The sequence below is a fragment of the Dermacentor albipictus genome, chromosome 6 (genome assembly GCF_038994185.2).
Source record: "Dermacentor albipictus isolate Rhodes 1998 colony chromosome 6, USDA_Dalb.pri_finalv2, whole genome shotgun sequence".
NCBI lineage: Eukaryota > Metazoa > Arthropoda > Arachnida > Ixodida > Ixodidae > Dermacentor > Dermacentor albipictus.
Genome location: NC_091826.1, coordinates 103,308,419 through 103,321,422, shown reverse-complemented (window position 1 = coordinate 103,321,422; position 13,004 = coordinate 103,308,419). Strand labels below are relative to the sequence as shown.

The window sequence follows — 13,004 nt, the reverse complement described above, 5'->3', positions numbered from 1 at the left end:
CTAGAGCTAATGAGGAGGGAACCGTGGGTGGGCGGGGAGAGGTACCTGGCCTTGTAGTTTTTCTGGGAATGCCGCGAGCGTAACCACTAAGCAGCGAGCCATAGTCACCTAGCCTGCTTGAGGAAATCAGGGTTTACTACGTCTAGTGCAGTGTAGCATATTGCCTATCTCTATTTTCTCATCGACCATTTATCTCTATATTTTTACAGCTACCTGTGTCTCCAACGAGCCCTGTTCATTGGATCTCTTCCCCACTTTTCTTTGATGCGAATTAGTATTATTAGCTTACTTCAGCTACTTTGAATCTATGCAGCCTCTTTAACGCCGCTCTTCGATGAAGAAGGAAATACTCATTTTTTTTTTTGCATTTCACGGAATGGAACCCGCGTCACACGGGTTGCTCAAGAATAGAAGCCCGGCGCGTAAGTACGAATGCACGTGGCCTGCCAGGGATTAATTATCAATGTTAGGCACGCACCGGTGCGCCACGAATCTCTGAGGCCACGCAAAAATAGGGAACTTCGTGGGTGCGCCGCTGGATGACCCACCGTGACGAAACTGAAAAATCGGCGGCCCAAATTCACGAGTATCTGTACTTGAAAAGCGGGGACGCAGAGTGGAGAAAGAGGTCAAGAAAGCTGGCAGCCAAGTACAGGGTGATTGACACTTGGCAGTGGTGACGACGGCACTGCATCTCGCCTAACCGCTGTCGGTTATTTGGTGCAAGTCTCCGATCGTTCAGCTGCACTACGTCCTTCCGTTCCTGCGCATCACCATCTGCACATCACTGTTTGCTGCCTTCCAGCGACGTGTGAAGATAACATCCGGACGGAAGTTGAACAGTCAGCAGTGCTTGGAACCTGTTACAACTAGCGGCGGCGTTTATCAACCTCAAGAAAGCGCATATAAGGATCTGCAAGAGCTGCTACCGGCCACACTTGGCAGTGGTGACGACGGCACTGCATCTCGCCTAACCGCTGTCGGTTATTTGGTGCAGGTTAGTGCTCGGTAAACTTGCAGTATCTTCCGGTTCTTCTTAGACGTATTCGTTGTTGCCAGTGCCATAGTTTGTTGTTTGTTTGTTTTTGTAAACATACTTCTTTTGCACTCTTCGGCTTGCTACTACAGCGTTGTATGAGTGAAATGGCCAAGGAATTGAGCAAGTTAAAGGAAGATTTTAAGGCAGAATTTAATAAACTCAAAGAGGAACTTAAGACGTCGAGAGAGTCATTGGAGAGAGACTTGCGAATTGAAATTCGTGAGCTCCGCAACGAACAAAGAAAAAAATTAGCGACGATTACGTTACTTCCTAATGCGAAATTTGAGCGCAGCAGATAAGCTGTTTCACCTTTTCGATAGATTGAGGCAAAGAAATAGAGCAACACATGTATGCGCTATCGCTGATTTTTTATTTTATTTTTCACACGTATTCCTTTAACAAAGACTCCACTAACAGTTCTTGACAGTCATGAAGGAAGCTTTGTGGTCGGAGAAATAGACTGATATATGTTCGACTTGGTACACCAATGCTTGAATCTCAAAGACGAGATCTATACAAGTGCCTCGCGAGGTTGTCACAGCCGTGGGACGCGTTACGAGCGAGAGGAACGGGATGTTCTCCCGCATAAGTGTTACGAAATTGCTGTTTGTCTTTATGTCAGCATTAAAGTCCCCCACTACTAACATCGGTGTGGATCGATGGACGGTTAATGCGAGTTGCAGGAAGTGCACGACGTCTTTCGTGAGTGCGGTAGCGGACTCACGAAAGCGGTATCAGTCGGTCGCTGCTAGCGCTGGGGGGATGAAAGGGGGGCGGAGCTGGTTACGAGGCCAACGACAACGCCGACGCGAAACCCAGGAACGGACGCCAAAGAGCCATTTGTGTAGCCAGCCCTCATCCACAGTCTCTCCTCCTCCCTTCCATCAGCCTCCCTCGCCCGGAAAGCCGACAGCGCGCATGCGCGGTGGCGGAGCAGATTCGTCGGCGAGCTGGTTACGAGGCCGACGACAACGCCGACGCGAAACCCAGGAACGGACGCCAAAGAGCTGCGCTCTAAAATGACGGAAAGCCTTGAATTCTCACACGGTACTGTCGCGGAATTAAAGAGGAGTCTGGAAGCAGAAATTGCAAGAAATGCTAAGTTGAACAGGGAAAATGAAGCTTTGCAAACCAGGTGTACAACTCTTGAAAAGCGTGCTTGTGAGCTTGAAAGACGTAGCACGAATCAAGAACAGTACTCGAGAAACTGCAATGTCGAAATTCAAGGGGTCGAAAAACGTGAAAACGCACAGGTCAGCGACATTGTTTCAAAGATTGGTACTGCTATTGGCGAACCAATAGCACTTTCCGATATCGAATCCTGCCATCGTGTGCCGACAAGAAATCCTGACAAAACAAACATTATTGTCCAGTTTAAAACGCGCGCGAAACGCGACATAACGCTGAGAAAGGCCAAAAGGCCAAAGCTCACTAACTTGCAGATTGGGCTTAATAGCTCGAACTCCGTTTTTGTTAATGAGCATTTGTGCCCTACTCTGAAGCGGCTTCTGGGCATAGCTATCAGACGTAAACATGAACACAAGTGGAAGTCTGTGTGGACGTTCGGTGGCAGGATATTTGCGAGGCAGTTTGATGACTCAGTCATGATTCAGATCACAGACGAGGCTGACCTTGACAAAATACGCTAGTTTTTTCGGGTTACATCTGTTGGTTGCTACTAAGAAACAGAAAACCTCCAAAAATGGATTATCACGAATTTGTCTTGCCACGTCACATTAACCCAGCTAACGCAAATTGTCGTTCTGTTCTGCACATGAATGCACGCTCAGCTTCTAGTAAGCATGTAGAAATATGTGATTTTGTAACTGCATTTAGTTTCCAATTTTCTGCTGTACTAATCACAGAAACTTGGTATAATGACGGATGCACTATGCTAAATTTACCTGGCTATAATAATTTCTTTCTAAATAGGCCTCAACAACAAGGTGGAGGCGTCGCTATATATGTTAAAAAGGGACCAACGTATGTCTTAGTACCAGAGTTTTGCAGGGTTACTGAGGACTACGAAATACTAACACTGCGGGACAACACAGAGTTCATAGCTGTCGTATACCGCCCACCACGTGGCAATACGTATGCATTTTTTACTTACCTCGAAAGCTTCCTAGACTACATCTCAGTAAATAATTTTTACCTTATTAGCGGCGGTGACTTCAATATAAATATCTCAGAGAACACACGCGAAACGACCGCCTTCAAAAATATCCTTAGCTCTACTGGTTTCACGAATTTATTTAGTACTGCGACACGCGTGACACTTACTACTGCATCAACTCTCGACTTAATAATTACGAACGTTGAAACCATTGTACTGCATGCGGGAACGTTGGCATCAGGTCTCAGTGACCACTGCCCCATATTTGCTGTATTTGATAGCATTATACGTGACAAAAGACGCGAACCTGAGCCTCTCGTTGTTCAGCACTTATCTGAAACAGCCTTGCAGTCGTTCAAACATGAAATAACTAAGTGCGATTGGTCACATGTTACGCGTACAAGAGACGTAAATGAAGCCTATTGCAGATTTCTTGAAACCTTTCTTCACGTGTACACTAAGCATTTTCCGTTTAAAACTCCTAAACAATCCAAAAAGATAAGGAAGCCATGGGTTACACGCGACCACCTAGTAATGATAAAAAATAAAAATAAACTGTATCATCTATTTCTACGCACACGGTGCCCGTCACAGCTGAAAGAATTCAAGGCACTACGAAATAAGCTAAACAGTGAGCTAAAGCGTGCTAAAATTATTTATTATCATTCACTTTTCTCTGATATCAATAAGAAACGCCCAGAGGCTGTTTGGAGGGTGGTGAACTCTGTTTTGGGTCGCGGCAAGAAGCATATCACTCCAGATAGTATCACAGTCAATGGTCAGCATATTACTGGCACAAATCTAGCTGAACACTTCAATGCATACTTTGTAAATGCTGGCGTGCCTGATTACAAGAAGAGCCCTACTCACATGTCACATACGCAATTTTTGAACTACAACATTAGTGACAGCTTGTTTTTAGCTCCAACCGATGAATCTGAAATCTTCAGAACCTTCATAAACCTGAAAAACAGCAGGGCCTTAGATATAAATGACGTGCAGATAAAGCCAGTAAAATACGTCATTGCATGTATCTCTCCCGTTCTAAAGCATATATTTAACCTTGCACTAACTTCTGCTGCTTTCCCCGAAGAAATGAAGATAGCAAGGGTGTCTGTAATACACAAAGGAGGTGATCATCAGTCCATGAAAAACTACAGGCCAATATCCGTTCTGCCAGTTTTTTCCAAAGGCTTAGAAAAAATAATCTGTACGCGTATAACTGTTTTTTTCTCTAATAAACATATCTTATCAGATGCGCAATTTGGCTTTCGTAAGGGAAGGTCGACAGAAACAGCTCTACTAACAATGAAAGAAATTATAGTTTCCAACATAGATAACAGACTTTACACGTTAGGCCTTTTTATTGACTTTTCCAAGGCGTTCGATTCTCTCAGTCATGAGATTCTTGCGGACAAGTTGTTCGCATGTGGAATTCGTGGGAAACGTTTGAACTTGTTGAAATCTTACTTAAAAAACCGCCAGCAGAACGTATGTTTGCAGAGTTTCCAATCGTCTCTCCGTCCTATTTCAAGAGGTGTGCCACAAGGGAGCATTCTGGGTCCCCTCTTGTTCAATCTGTATATCAATGACCTCGTAAATATTGAAAAATCAGCAAAATTTATCATATATGCCGATGACAGTAGCATACTATTTTCTGGGCCAAACATAAATGATCTAGTCCTTCAATGTAATAACACACTTTCAAAGCTATCCACATGGTCGAGTCTTAACGAAATAAAGATTAATCCTCTAAAAACCAAAATTATTATATTTCGTGCAAGGAGTAAAGTAGTTACACGGTTAAGCCCTATTGTATATGAAGGTCTGAACATAGCTGTAGTAAACGAACACAAGATACTCGGCGTTACGTTTTCCGCTCACCTTAGTTGGAACTCGCATGTGGAAGAACTATGTAGGAAACTGTCATCAACTACTGGAGCATTATCACGATGTCAACGCTTACTCCCCGCAAAGGTAAAACTTCAAGTGTATTACGCACTGTTCGCATCCTATATTAATTACTGTAGTCTAGTCTGGGCTACCACCACTAAACGGAACTTAAATAAAATCTTCCTTTCACAAAAAAAGATTCTTCGCCATGTTGCAAACATTTCCTACCTGGCTTCAACTGAAACGGTGTTTCAGGAATATGGCATCATACGGGTACAGCACTTATACAAATTTCAGATTTTGCGATCCTTCTTCTTTTCAAACACTTATAAAGAATTCCTTGTAACTATATCAAACCTAACACCTAACTACCCTAATAGGCTTACGCGACATACCTTAACATGGTCTGTTCCTCGTTACCGGACCACCTACAACTCACAGGCACTCCACTTCAATTTACCATCTATTCTAAACGAATTTCCTGAACTAACTACTGCTAGACAACGGCAGCTATGCCAGTTTTTCACATCAATGTCGTAAATAGAGGTCGCATTGGTAGCTATGCCAGTTTTTCACATCAATGTCGCAATAGAGGTCGCTTTGGGATGGCGTGCATGTGTCTTGTTTACGTGGCTTTAGCCCATCCTATACTTATTGCATTTTTTTTTGGTCCTGTCATCGTTGCGCGATGTCTGTTATCAGTGCTATTTTTACTCTTTATTGTTTGTGAAACCTGTTAAATAAACAGAATTTTATTTTTATTTACATTTTTTTCTTTTTTTTCCTTGTACAGTCAAAAGTCTTTAAACGATGATGTTTATTTTATGCTGTATAAAACAATTGATGTGAACCCTGCTGTAACTCTGTATGTTAACTTCAAGTGAGCCTTACGTAAACTTGTTACAGTATTGCTCACATGTTATAATTATGATTTAATGTGCATATATGTGCTGTGAACATCGGATGCTGCCAATGTAAGGGTCTTCAGGGACTCAGTCAAGCTGCCTAGAGCAGCTTTTAGCCCTGAAGACTATCCAGAATTTTCTGGTGAAATAAACTTTGATTGATTGATTGATTGATACATAGACTACCAGGAGTCATCAGAAAGAAACAAAGACAGTTAATTTGATGCAAGGAATAGAAACAAAAAAGGACCATGGAGGTTTACTAGAATGAGAAGAAATTAGAAGTGAAAATCTGTACGATAACACAAAGGGCAGTGCCTTGCTATCAGCCTCAAAGCGGTTGCCTAAGGACAAAAACATACCGGAGCAAATATTCGCAACAAGATGAGGCATCTGTATGCTGCAGCGAAAATCCCAAGACCACTCAGGATATCCTAATGGAATGTGAAGAGATATACCCAGAGTGAACCGTAGGTAACGACACCTTCCAGAAGCGCTTGGGTTTAAAGTGGATGGAAGGATAAACCGGTAAGCAGGCGAGATAAGCAAGATATGTTTAGAGTATTGGTGGAGAAAAAAAGCAGGGAAGAAATTGATACGAACAGATCTATTACAGTCATTGCTAGCGGTACAAGGTAGATTTTGAAGGAGGGGGGGGGGGAGCTTAAGGACTAGGCGACTATTTTTCACCGTGCCCTATCAATGGTGATAGCATTAAGTTATCATCATCATCACACATACGCGACGCATTTCGGTGGTGGCAATACGGTGTGTCGCTATACATTGCTTGAATGAAATTCGTATGAACGTCGACAGTATAATCGCGAGGAGAGATCATTCTGCCGAATTCTTTTTTTCCCCAAAACTCTAAATGTCTCTTAGCACTCGCATTACCTTTGTACCTCAGCGCTTCTGGAATGTGGACGTTACCCGTGGTACTGCCTGGTTGAGCAACAAATAACTTATCACGTGGCGCCATCATGTGACGCCGAGTTGAACCAGAATGATCAAACTGCTCGACGATTTTTCGGCAAGTTCCCGCGCTCGAGGCCTGGGAGTGTGCGACCAAGACGGATGACCCATAATGCCAAGTCGTGCTGGCAGGGCGGGCTATTAACCACGTGGCGTCCCCATGTCCTCTACGCTAGCTTCTTCTGTCAGGGTCTCAACTATTAATTTAGTCTCGTTTAAAGTTCACTTCTCTCTCTTTCTCTGCTTATAGCTACTTAGCTGCCTGCTCAAGATTGTCGTCATGCTTCACATTTTATGCATGGTATCCTTATTTTTCGACGAGAACAGTCTTGTGCCACAAGAACCTTTCTAGCGTATTGTAGTTAAACAGTACGTCATTAGGTGTCACTACTAGCGCTGTTGATACTGTGGACAGATAAGCAGAAGTTCAGAGTATTGGTAGGCAAAAGCATTGAAGCGGTTGATAGAACCGGAGCCAATACAGGCATTTATATATAGGCATCCGTACAATATAGAGATAGAGGTTTTTCACGAAGAAAGAACATATCAAGGAGTAGGGATAGACAAAATTCTACATGGCAAGATATGTATATAATGCCCGATTATATCAAGCAGGCTACGTGACTGCTTGTCGCCGCCCAGTTTATGTTAGAAAAGAAATAAATAAAAGTGAATCAGTCAATCAACTGGGTGCCAGTAAAAATCATCATCAGGGCGGTCCCATCTTGTGTTCATGTATTCATTCCGTAGGTGGTCGTATAACAAAAAGGCTAAATGTCGCCTTTATGTGTTTCCTCTCCGCTTGACGCTCTTCTTTACGTACGCTTGTTTATAGTACGTTTGGCTGGTTTCTATCGTGCTCTGTCTGGGATTGAGATTGAGAACTTGAAATTCACGTGAACTCTTATAGCAGATTCGGACCTATAAGAGTTGACAAGAAGAATCTCAAGTTCCTTGCACACTTTCTTTTTTTCTTCCTGACCAATCTGTTTCAATGCCATTTGCGAAGCAGTCCCCGGAGCGGGTGCCACATTGCCCTTCGTGGGTGTCCCGCTACGAGCAAAATAAAATATCGAATGCAATGATTTCGGCGTTTCCACTGACGCTGGAGGCATCGTCGAGTGCTACAGTAAGCAAACATGAAATTTCGTAGGGCACGTTGCCGGGCTACTTGGTTTGTATTCATAGTGGACACGGATCAGCGCAATGCGAGAGGCACCAAGATTAAGAAGATGAATAAGTTCTAAGCGTTCTGAATGTGTCTTCTTATTCTTTGTCACCGTCGTAATGCGCTGCTCCATGTCCATTAGGAAGGAAACGTGGAATGAAAATAACGTGCACAATTTGAGGCACACGGCCCATTTAAGGTCATTTGTTTTGCGTGAAATTCAGTGCTCTTTGTGGGATCTGGAGCGATAGTCCTACCACAAAATTTTCCAACAGCTTAGGTCTTGCTGTCTCTCGCTTACGGCGCTCGATTTCCCATGTTGTAGCGGGAACAGTGTGAGACTGAAACAGCGCTGTACTCCTCGTACCTCGCGCTGTTCCCACTTCAAGCTGCAGTATGCAAACTAGCTCTGTGTCGCACCCTTCAGCAGCTGCGAACTGTCACCTCGAATGTTATAGCGTTCGTCTAAAGTGTATGACATAATCCGTGTCACATGGATGATTAGCACAAGATCAGTGGCTCACTAGCTGCCAACAGATGGCGCCGCTACTCCTTGCTCGACGAGCATCCCGGCGTTGGCGCTTGTAGTGTTTCACACCACCGTGGTCTACACTTATTTTCGCTTATTTTAGTGAGATATCTGAATGAAGGGGCCATTAACGCCGATTTTAGAAAAGCTAACTTCCAAGAGCCCATGTCCATGCTCAGTTTCGGAGTAGGCGAGGGACTAATACATATTGTAACACATCGGAGCTACGCGCAGGCGATGCCGTTGTCCGTAAAATTTGCTCTAGAATTGCGAGTCAATTAATCCCCGTGAGCTCCCGTCTCCTCCCCTATAGCCCGGCCGTCACGGCGCTGCCTGTCTGCTCGGCTCAACGCATACGCGGCCCTTGCTCTGTCTTGGAGGTAATCTGCGGCACTTGGAAAGGCTGGGCGAGCCGAGATGATTGCTGGCTTCATGTGCGCTGCCTTCCCTCGTGTCTAGTGGTGACTCTCGCGTTAAGCGAGAGGCGGCATGAAGAGTTCGCTCCCATCTGCCGGAACTCTTCATCATCCCAGCTTTGACGGCGAGTGTTTGCGGTCGTCGAGTGAGATATGTTCATGTTTGCCAGTTCCGCGTATGACAACATGCTTTGTTAAATAAATTATAAACCGACTGGCTTCTACAATTTATGCGACTGATAAAACTAGGAACCTTACTTCGTGCTGTTGTGTGACACTTTGTTATTGCTATAACTGCGACTTTCTTTCCCCCCCTGAAAGTTATGGATGCATCAAGGTTTACGTTGAACTAGCAGAACCATAAACTGCAGTGTTTCTGCAATACTTCTGCAATATCTTATTCTTAGTTCTTATTCAGGTAAGCGCAAACAGGATGTCTACCAACCGGGAATTCTCGGGGATCTTGAGTAGTCTGGAAAAACTCAGGTAAAACTCAGGGAATTTGTGCTTCCATCAGGGAAAATTTGCTGTAATTTTATCGGGAATCGTAACGAATGGTCTTTGACACCGCGTCGTTGGCTGGAGGAGTTGCCAGAGTACAGTCAACAAGCGGCTTTCCGTACGGACAGCTTCGCAGCACCACTACTTACTCCATAGTCAATGTATAAGAACGTCTGAAATTTCTAACATAAAAACCCTTTGCTGTACGATTTTCCGGACTTCTTGCCGTCACCACAAATCCGAAACGGCATTAATAAAAGCCACAACCGCCGCCATTTTGATAACCTCGCCACCTCGAACCGGCACACTCGCACGTAGATCCGCTGGCAGCCGTAGCCAGCACCTCGGCAATGCTAGGCCTAGCTGCTTCGAGGTTCGGTATTTAGCTTCTTGCCAGTCTGTGCTGTGTTTTTCATTGAAATAATTTGCCGCTGTCAGCAATGGCACCGACACCGCCTTTGGGGTCTTCGCTATTGGCTTCGAAGTTCGGAAAGCACGGCGCGTTGCATAATGCCGGTTCCCGAAAGTCAGCTTTGGCTCATTACAGCAGTATTACGCTGTGAAGCTTAACAAGTGTGGGAAGGGGCAACTGTCACGGGATACAGTATGTATTCCTGAATTGTGCACGCTTGCACCCACCACCTCCCGTCACAGTACGAGTACCGATATGCCTAATAAGTGTACTGCCAGTCCTTCAGAGGTTTTTCGGACGTACATGTGGCGATTTGAGCCCTTAAGGTCTGTAAAAGACATGCATTCATTTTTTGGGACGCTTTCGCGCCTCCTAGGGAGTCCGAAAAACCGGACGCTGACTGTACAACTGTCCAAGAAGATGCTTCAAATAGTCCGTGTGGCGAATGCGCAGCCGAAGGAGAACAAGACAAAGGACGTACACATTGAGGAATGAACGGGAAAGGAAGCATGCCGCCGGTTTTTTTTCAAGGCGCTTGCAATATAAAAGCAAAGTGTTGGCTGACGCCGAGATGCATGCAGGTGTCCCTCGTCCAAGCAAAAAAAAAAGCTCTTTAAAACAGCGAAACGCAACACTGAGATGTTGTGCCTGGGCTGCGAGTATGTCAAGACAGTTGAGGTTGACGTACCAGCTGTTGTGAGAGAATCTCACCTGCGATAAAGATCGGGCCTCAAACCAATTAGCTGATAGAAATAGCTCATATTCGAAAATATTGGGTATGCATCTCTTTATTTGTATTTGAGAATGTTCGACTCGATTTTTAATGGGTTTTACTATTACTTTCGAAGATACCTTATTCACTGTGCATTTTACATAACCCCTCCCTTCCGATTTCTTTTTCAATGAAACGTGTACTCCTTACTATTCAAACAGGATTAAGTTGTTTGCTTTTTCTAAAAAGCATGGTTACTAGGAAGCGACATCATCGAACTACATGGTGTCGGGCGGTTGTTGACATAAAACAACGTTCTGTATCACTGAGGCAATTTTGCAATGGCACTCAGGGAAATTCCGGAAAATTCAGGGAATTTGGAAATTTCAACTTGCTTGACACCCTGATTGTGGTTTTGGGTCACTCCATCACTGCCAAATACATAATGCCTGTTAAGCAGTACGTTTGAACTGCTTGGATTTATAACTATGTTTACGGCGAGATAATTGATGCTGGCTCAACCGCACTATAAGCGGGTACAACTGAAGACCCCTAGCAGTTCACTGCCCCCACAATAATTACGTTACAGGAGTAAAGCGAAAAAATTTACCATCACCACCAGTAAAGCGAGAGAGCCAGCTCAATATCCCCACACCATCCAGTTTTCCAGGGTAAGAGAATGTAACGCAAGGCGGCGAGCGGAGTCCCCTCAGCGGCCCTCTCAGCGAAGCCATCTCAGATTCACCCTACAGGCTACGTTCACACGAAAAAACTTGACAAAATCAGCTCGCCTAAGCGGCGAATTGGGCGGGCATCCAGCCGCCGAGCCCGAGTGGTATTGGGCCGATTTTTTTTTTCGCGACGGTGAAACGGGAAGCGGTTCTTCTTAACCGGGAGCTGCAGTAGCATGTAAGCATGCGGTCGTAAAATTTCACATTTTCCATTCTGCACTGACTATTTTTAGGAAAAGCCAGCAGCTAGAACTATCGGAACTGTCTTCTTTATCTTCCATGGTAGACGAAAGTTAGACGACACGTGCAGTTGCGCGAAATGATAGGTTTGAATAACTCATGGGTCAATGAATGGACATACGTCTGGAAATAGTGTCTGATCCATTGAAGAGTATACCTCCCTGAAGCCAGCCTGTTCCCTTGATTGACTGAAGTGCAGTGTTGCCCTACGTCGGGCTAATGTTGGTGACCCGCCACAACAGCAGGCTTGTGCAGCCGAGCGCAAGCAGCAACTTCGTACCAAGAGTCTGGCAACCTACGAAGCAGTCGTTTAATGAACTGTCGGCATTAATCCAGTGATAACCAGTGCTGCACATTTCAGCTTCACTGGTTAACCATCTGTACGGAGTGCTTGAGCATTGATGTTTTTCTTATAGCAAATGATGTGGCTCATAAGCGGACATATGGCTCATAGGTTTGCTAAGTAATAATAGTCTTTGTTTGTTTTGCTGCAGATGGACGAGCAACAGGTTGATGCTGCAGACATCGGTAAGCCACAGTATTTCCTGATTCAAGATGTTTTCTGTTCACTAGGACCCTTGGGCTGGCACAGACGCCTGGCCGCAGAACTGATCGAGGCACCATACCAAAGTAAAATTCTGGAAAGCACCTATAGCAGCTGCACATCTATGACTGGCTCTCTGATCCTAAGTTCTTCCGCCATTCTAAAGTAAAGATTATTTGGCAGGCTACTGACAATCAGAGCCTTCATTCAGTAACATCGTCAATTCTAAAAAAAGGCTCACTGATTGTACTGGAGATTGCTATCAATCGGGCAGCCTGTGGTTACAGGCTGCCTGAATTTACACTGAAACTATATTCATGCCCACACAGTTCTGCACGTCACGTGGTTTGCAACCTAGGCACCATGCTCTTTGTAGAGCAGCAGCAGCAGCAGCTGCAAAGAACGCCCTATAAAAACAAAAAGGGGGGGGGGGGGAGCACTCCAGACCAGAGGCCACAAGTACAAGAAGCCCCACTTCACAAAACACCCCAAAGACTACAAATATGGTACCTTTATAGAAGTGAAAAGAAGGGGAAACTTTGCCGTGTTCTCAACCTTTTCTGCCTTTCTGCTCAGTTTCTGGAGCAGGTTTCTTTGTTACCGTTTGACATATTTTGACTGCGTTTGCTTTGTCACGTTCCTTGGGCTGCAATGCAGGTTGTTGTATTCTCGCTTTCTTATCTTGGCCCTTTATAAGTTTACGATATGGTTATTCGTCTACCCTGAAAGTGTGCTCTATGTGAAAGTAACATAAAGATGTCATTATGCAAAATAGAAGTGAGGCGTGCAGACAGGACACAAGAGTAGAGAAGTGGACAACACTCTA

General features: G+C 44.7%; 2 protein-coding genes across 4 annotated transcripts in view; both read left to right on the top strand.

Annotated features, from left to right (window-relative positions):
- The window catches only part of LOC139061313 (uncharacterized), a 413,371-nt gene that overhangs the window by 234,360 nt on the left and 166,007 nt on the right, over positions 1-13,004 (top strand). The gene's annotated exons all lie outside the window — the stretch shown is intronic.
- The window catches only part of LOC139061315 (uncharacterized), a 134,824-nt gene that overhangs the window by 38,699 nt on the left and 83,121 nt on the right, over positions 1-13,004 (top strand). For all 3 annotated transcript variants that reach the window (XM_070541154.1, XM_070541156.1, XM_070541155.1), the window contains one exon: positions 12,129-12,162. In XM_070541154.1, the coding sequence (XP_070397255.1) occupies positions 12,129-12,162 (34 nt within the window). The remainder of the gene's footprint in view (positions 1-12,128; positions 12,163-13,004) is intronic.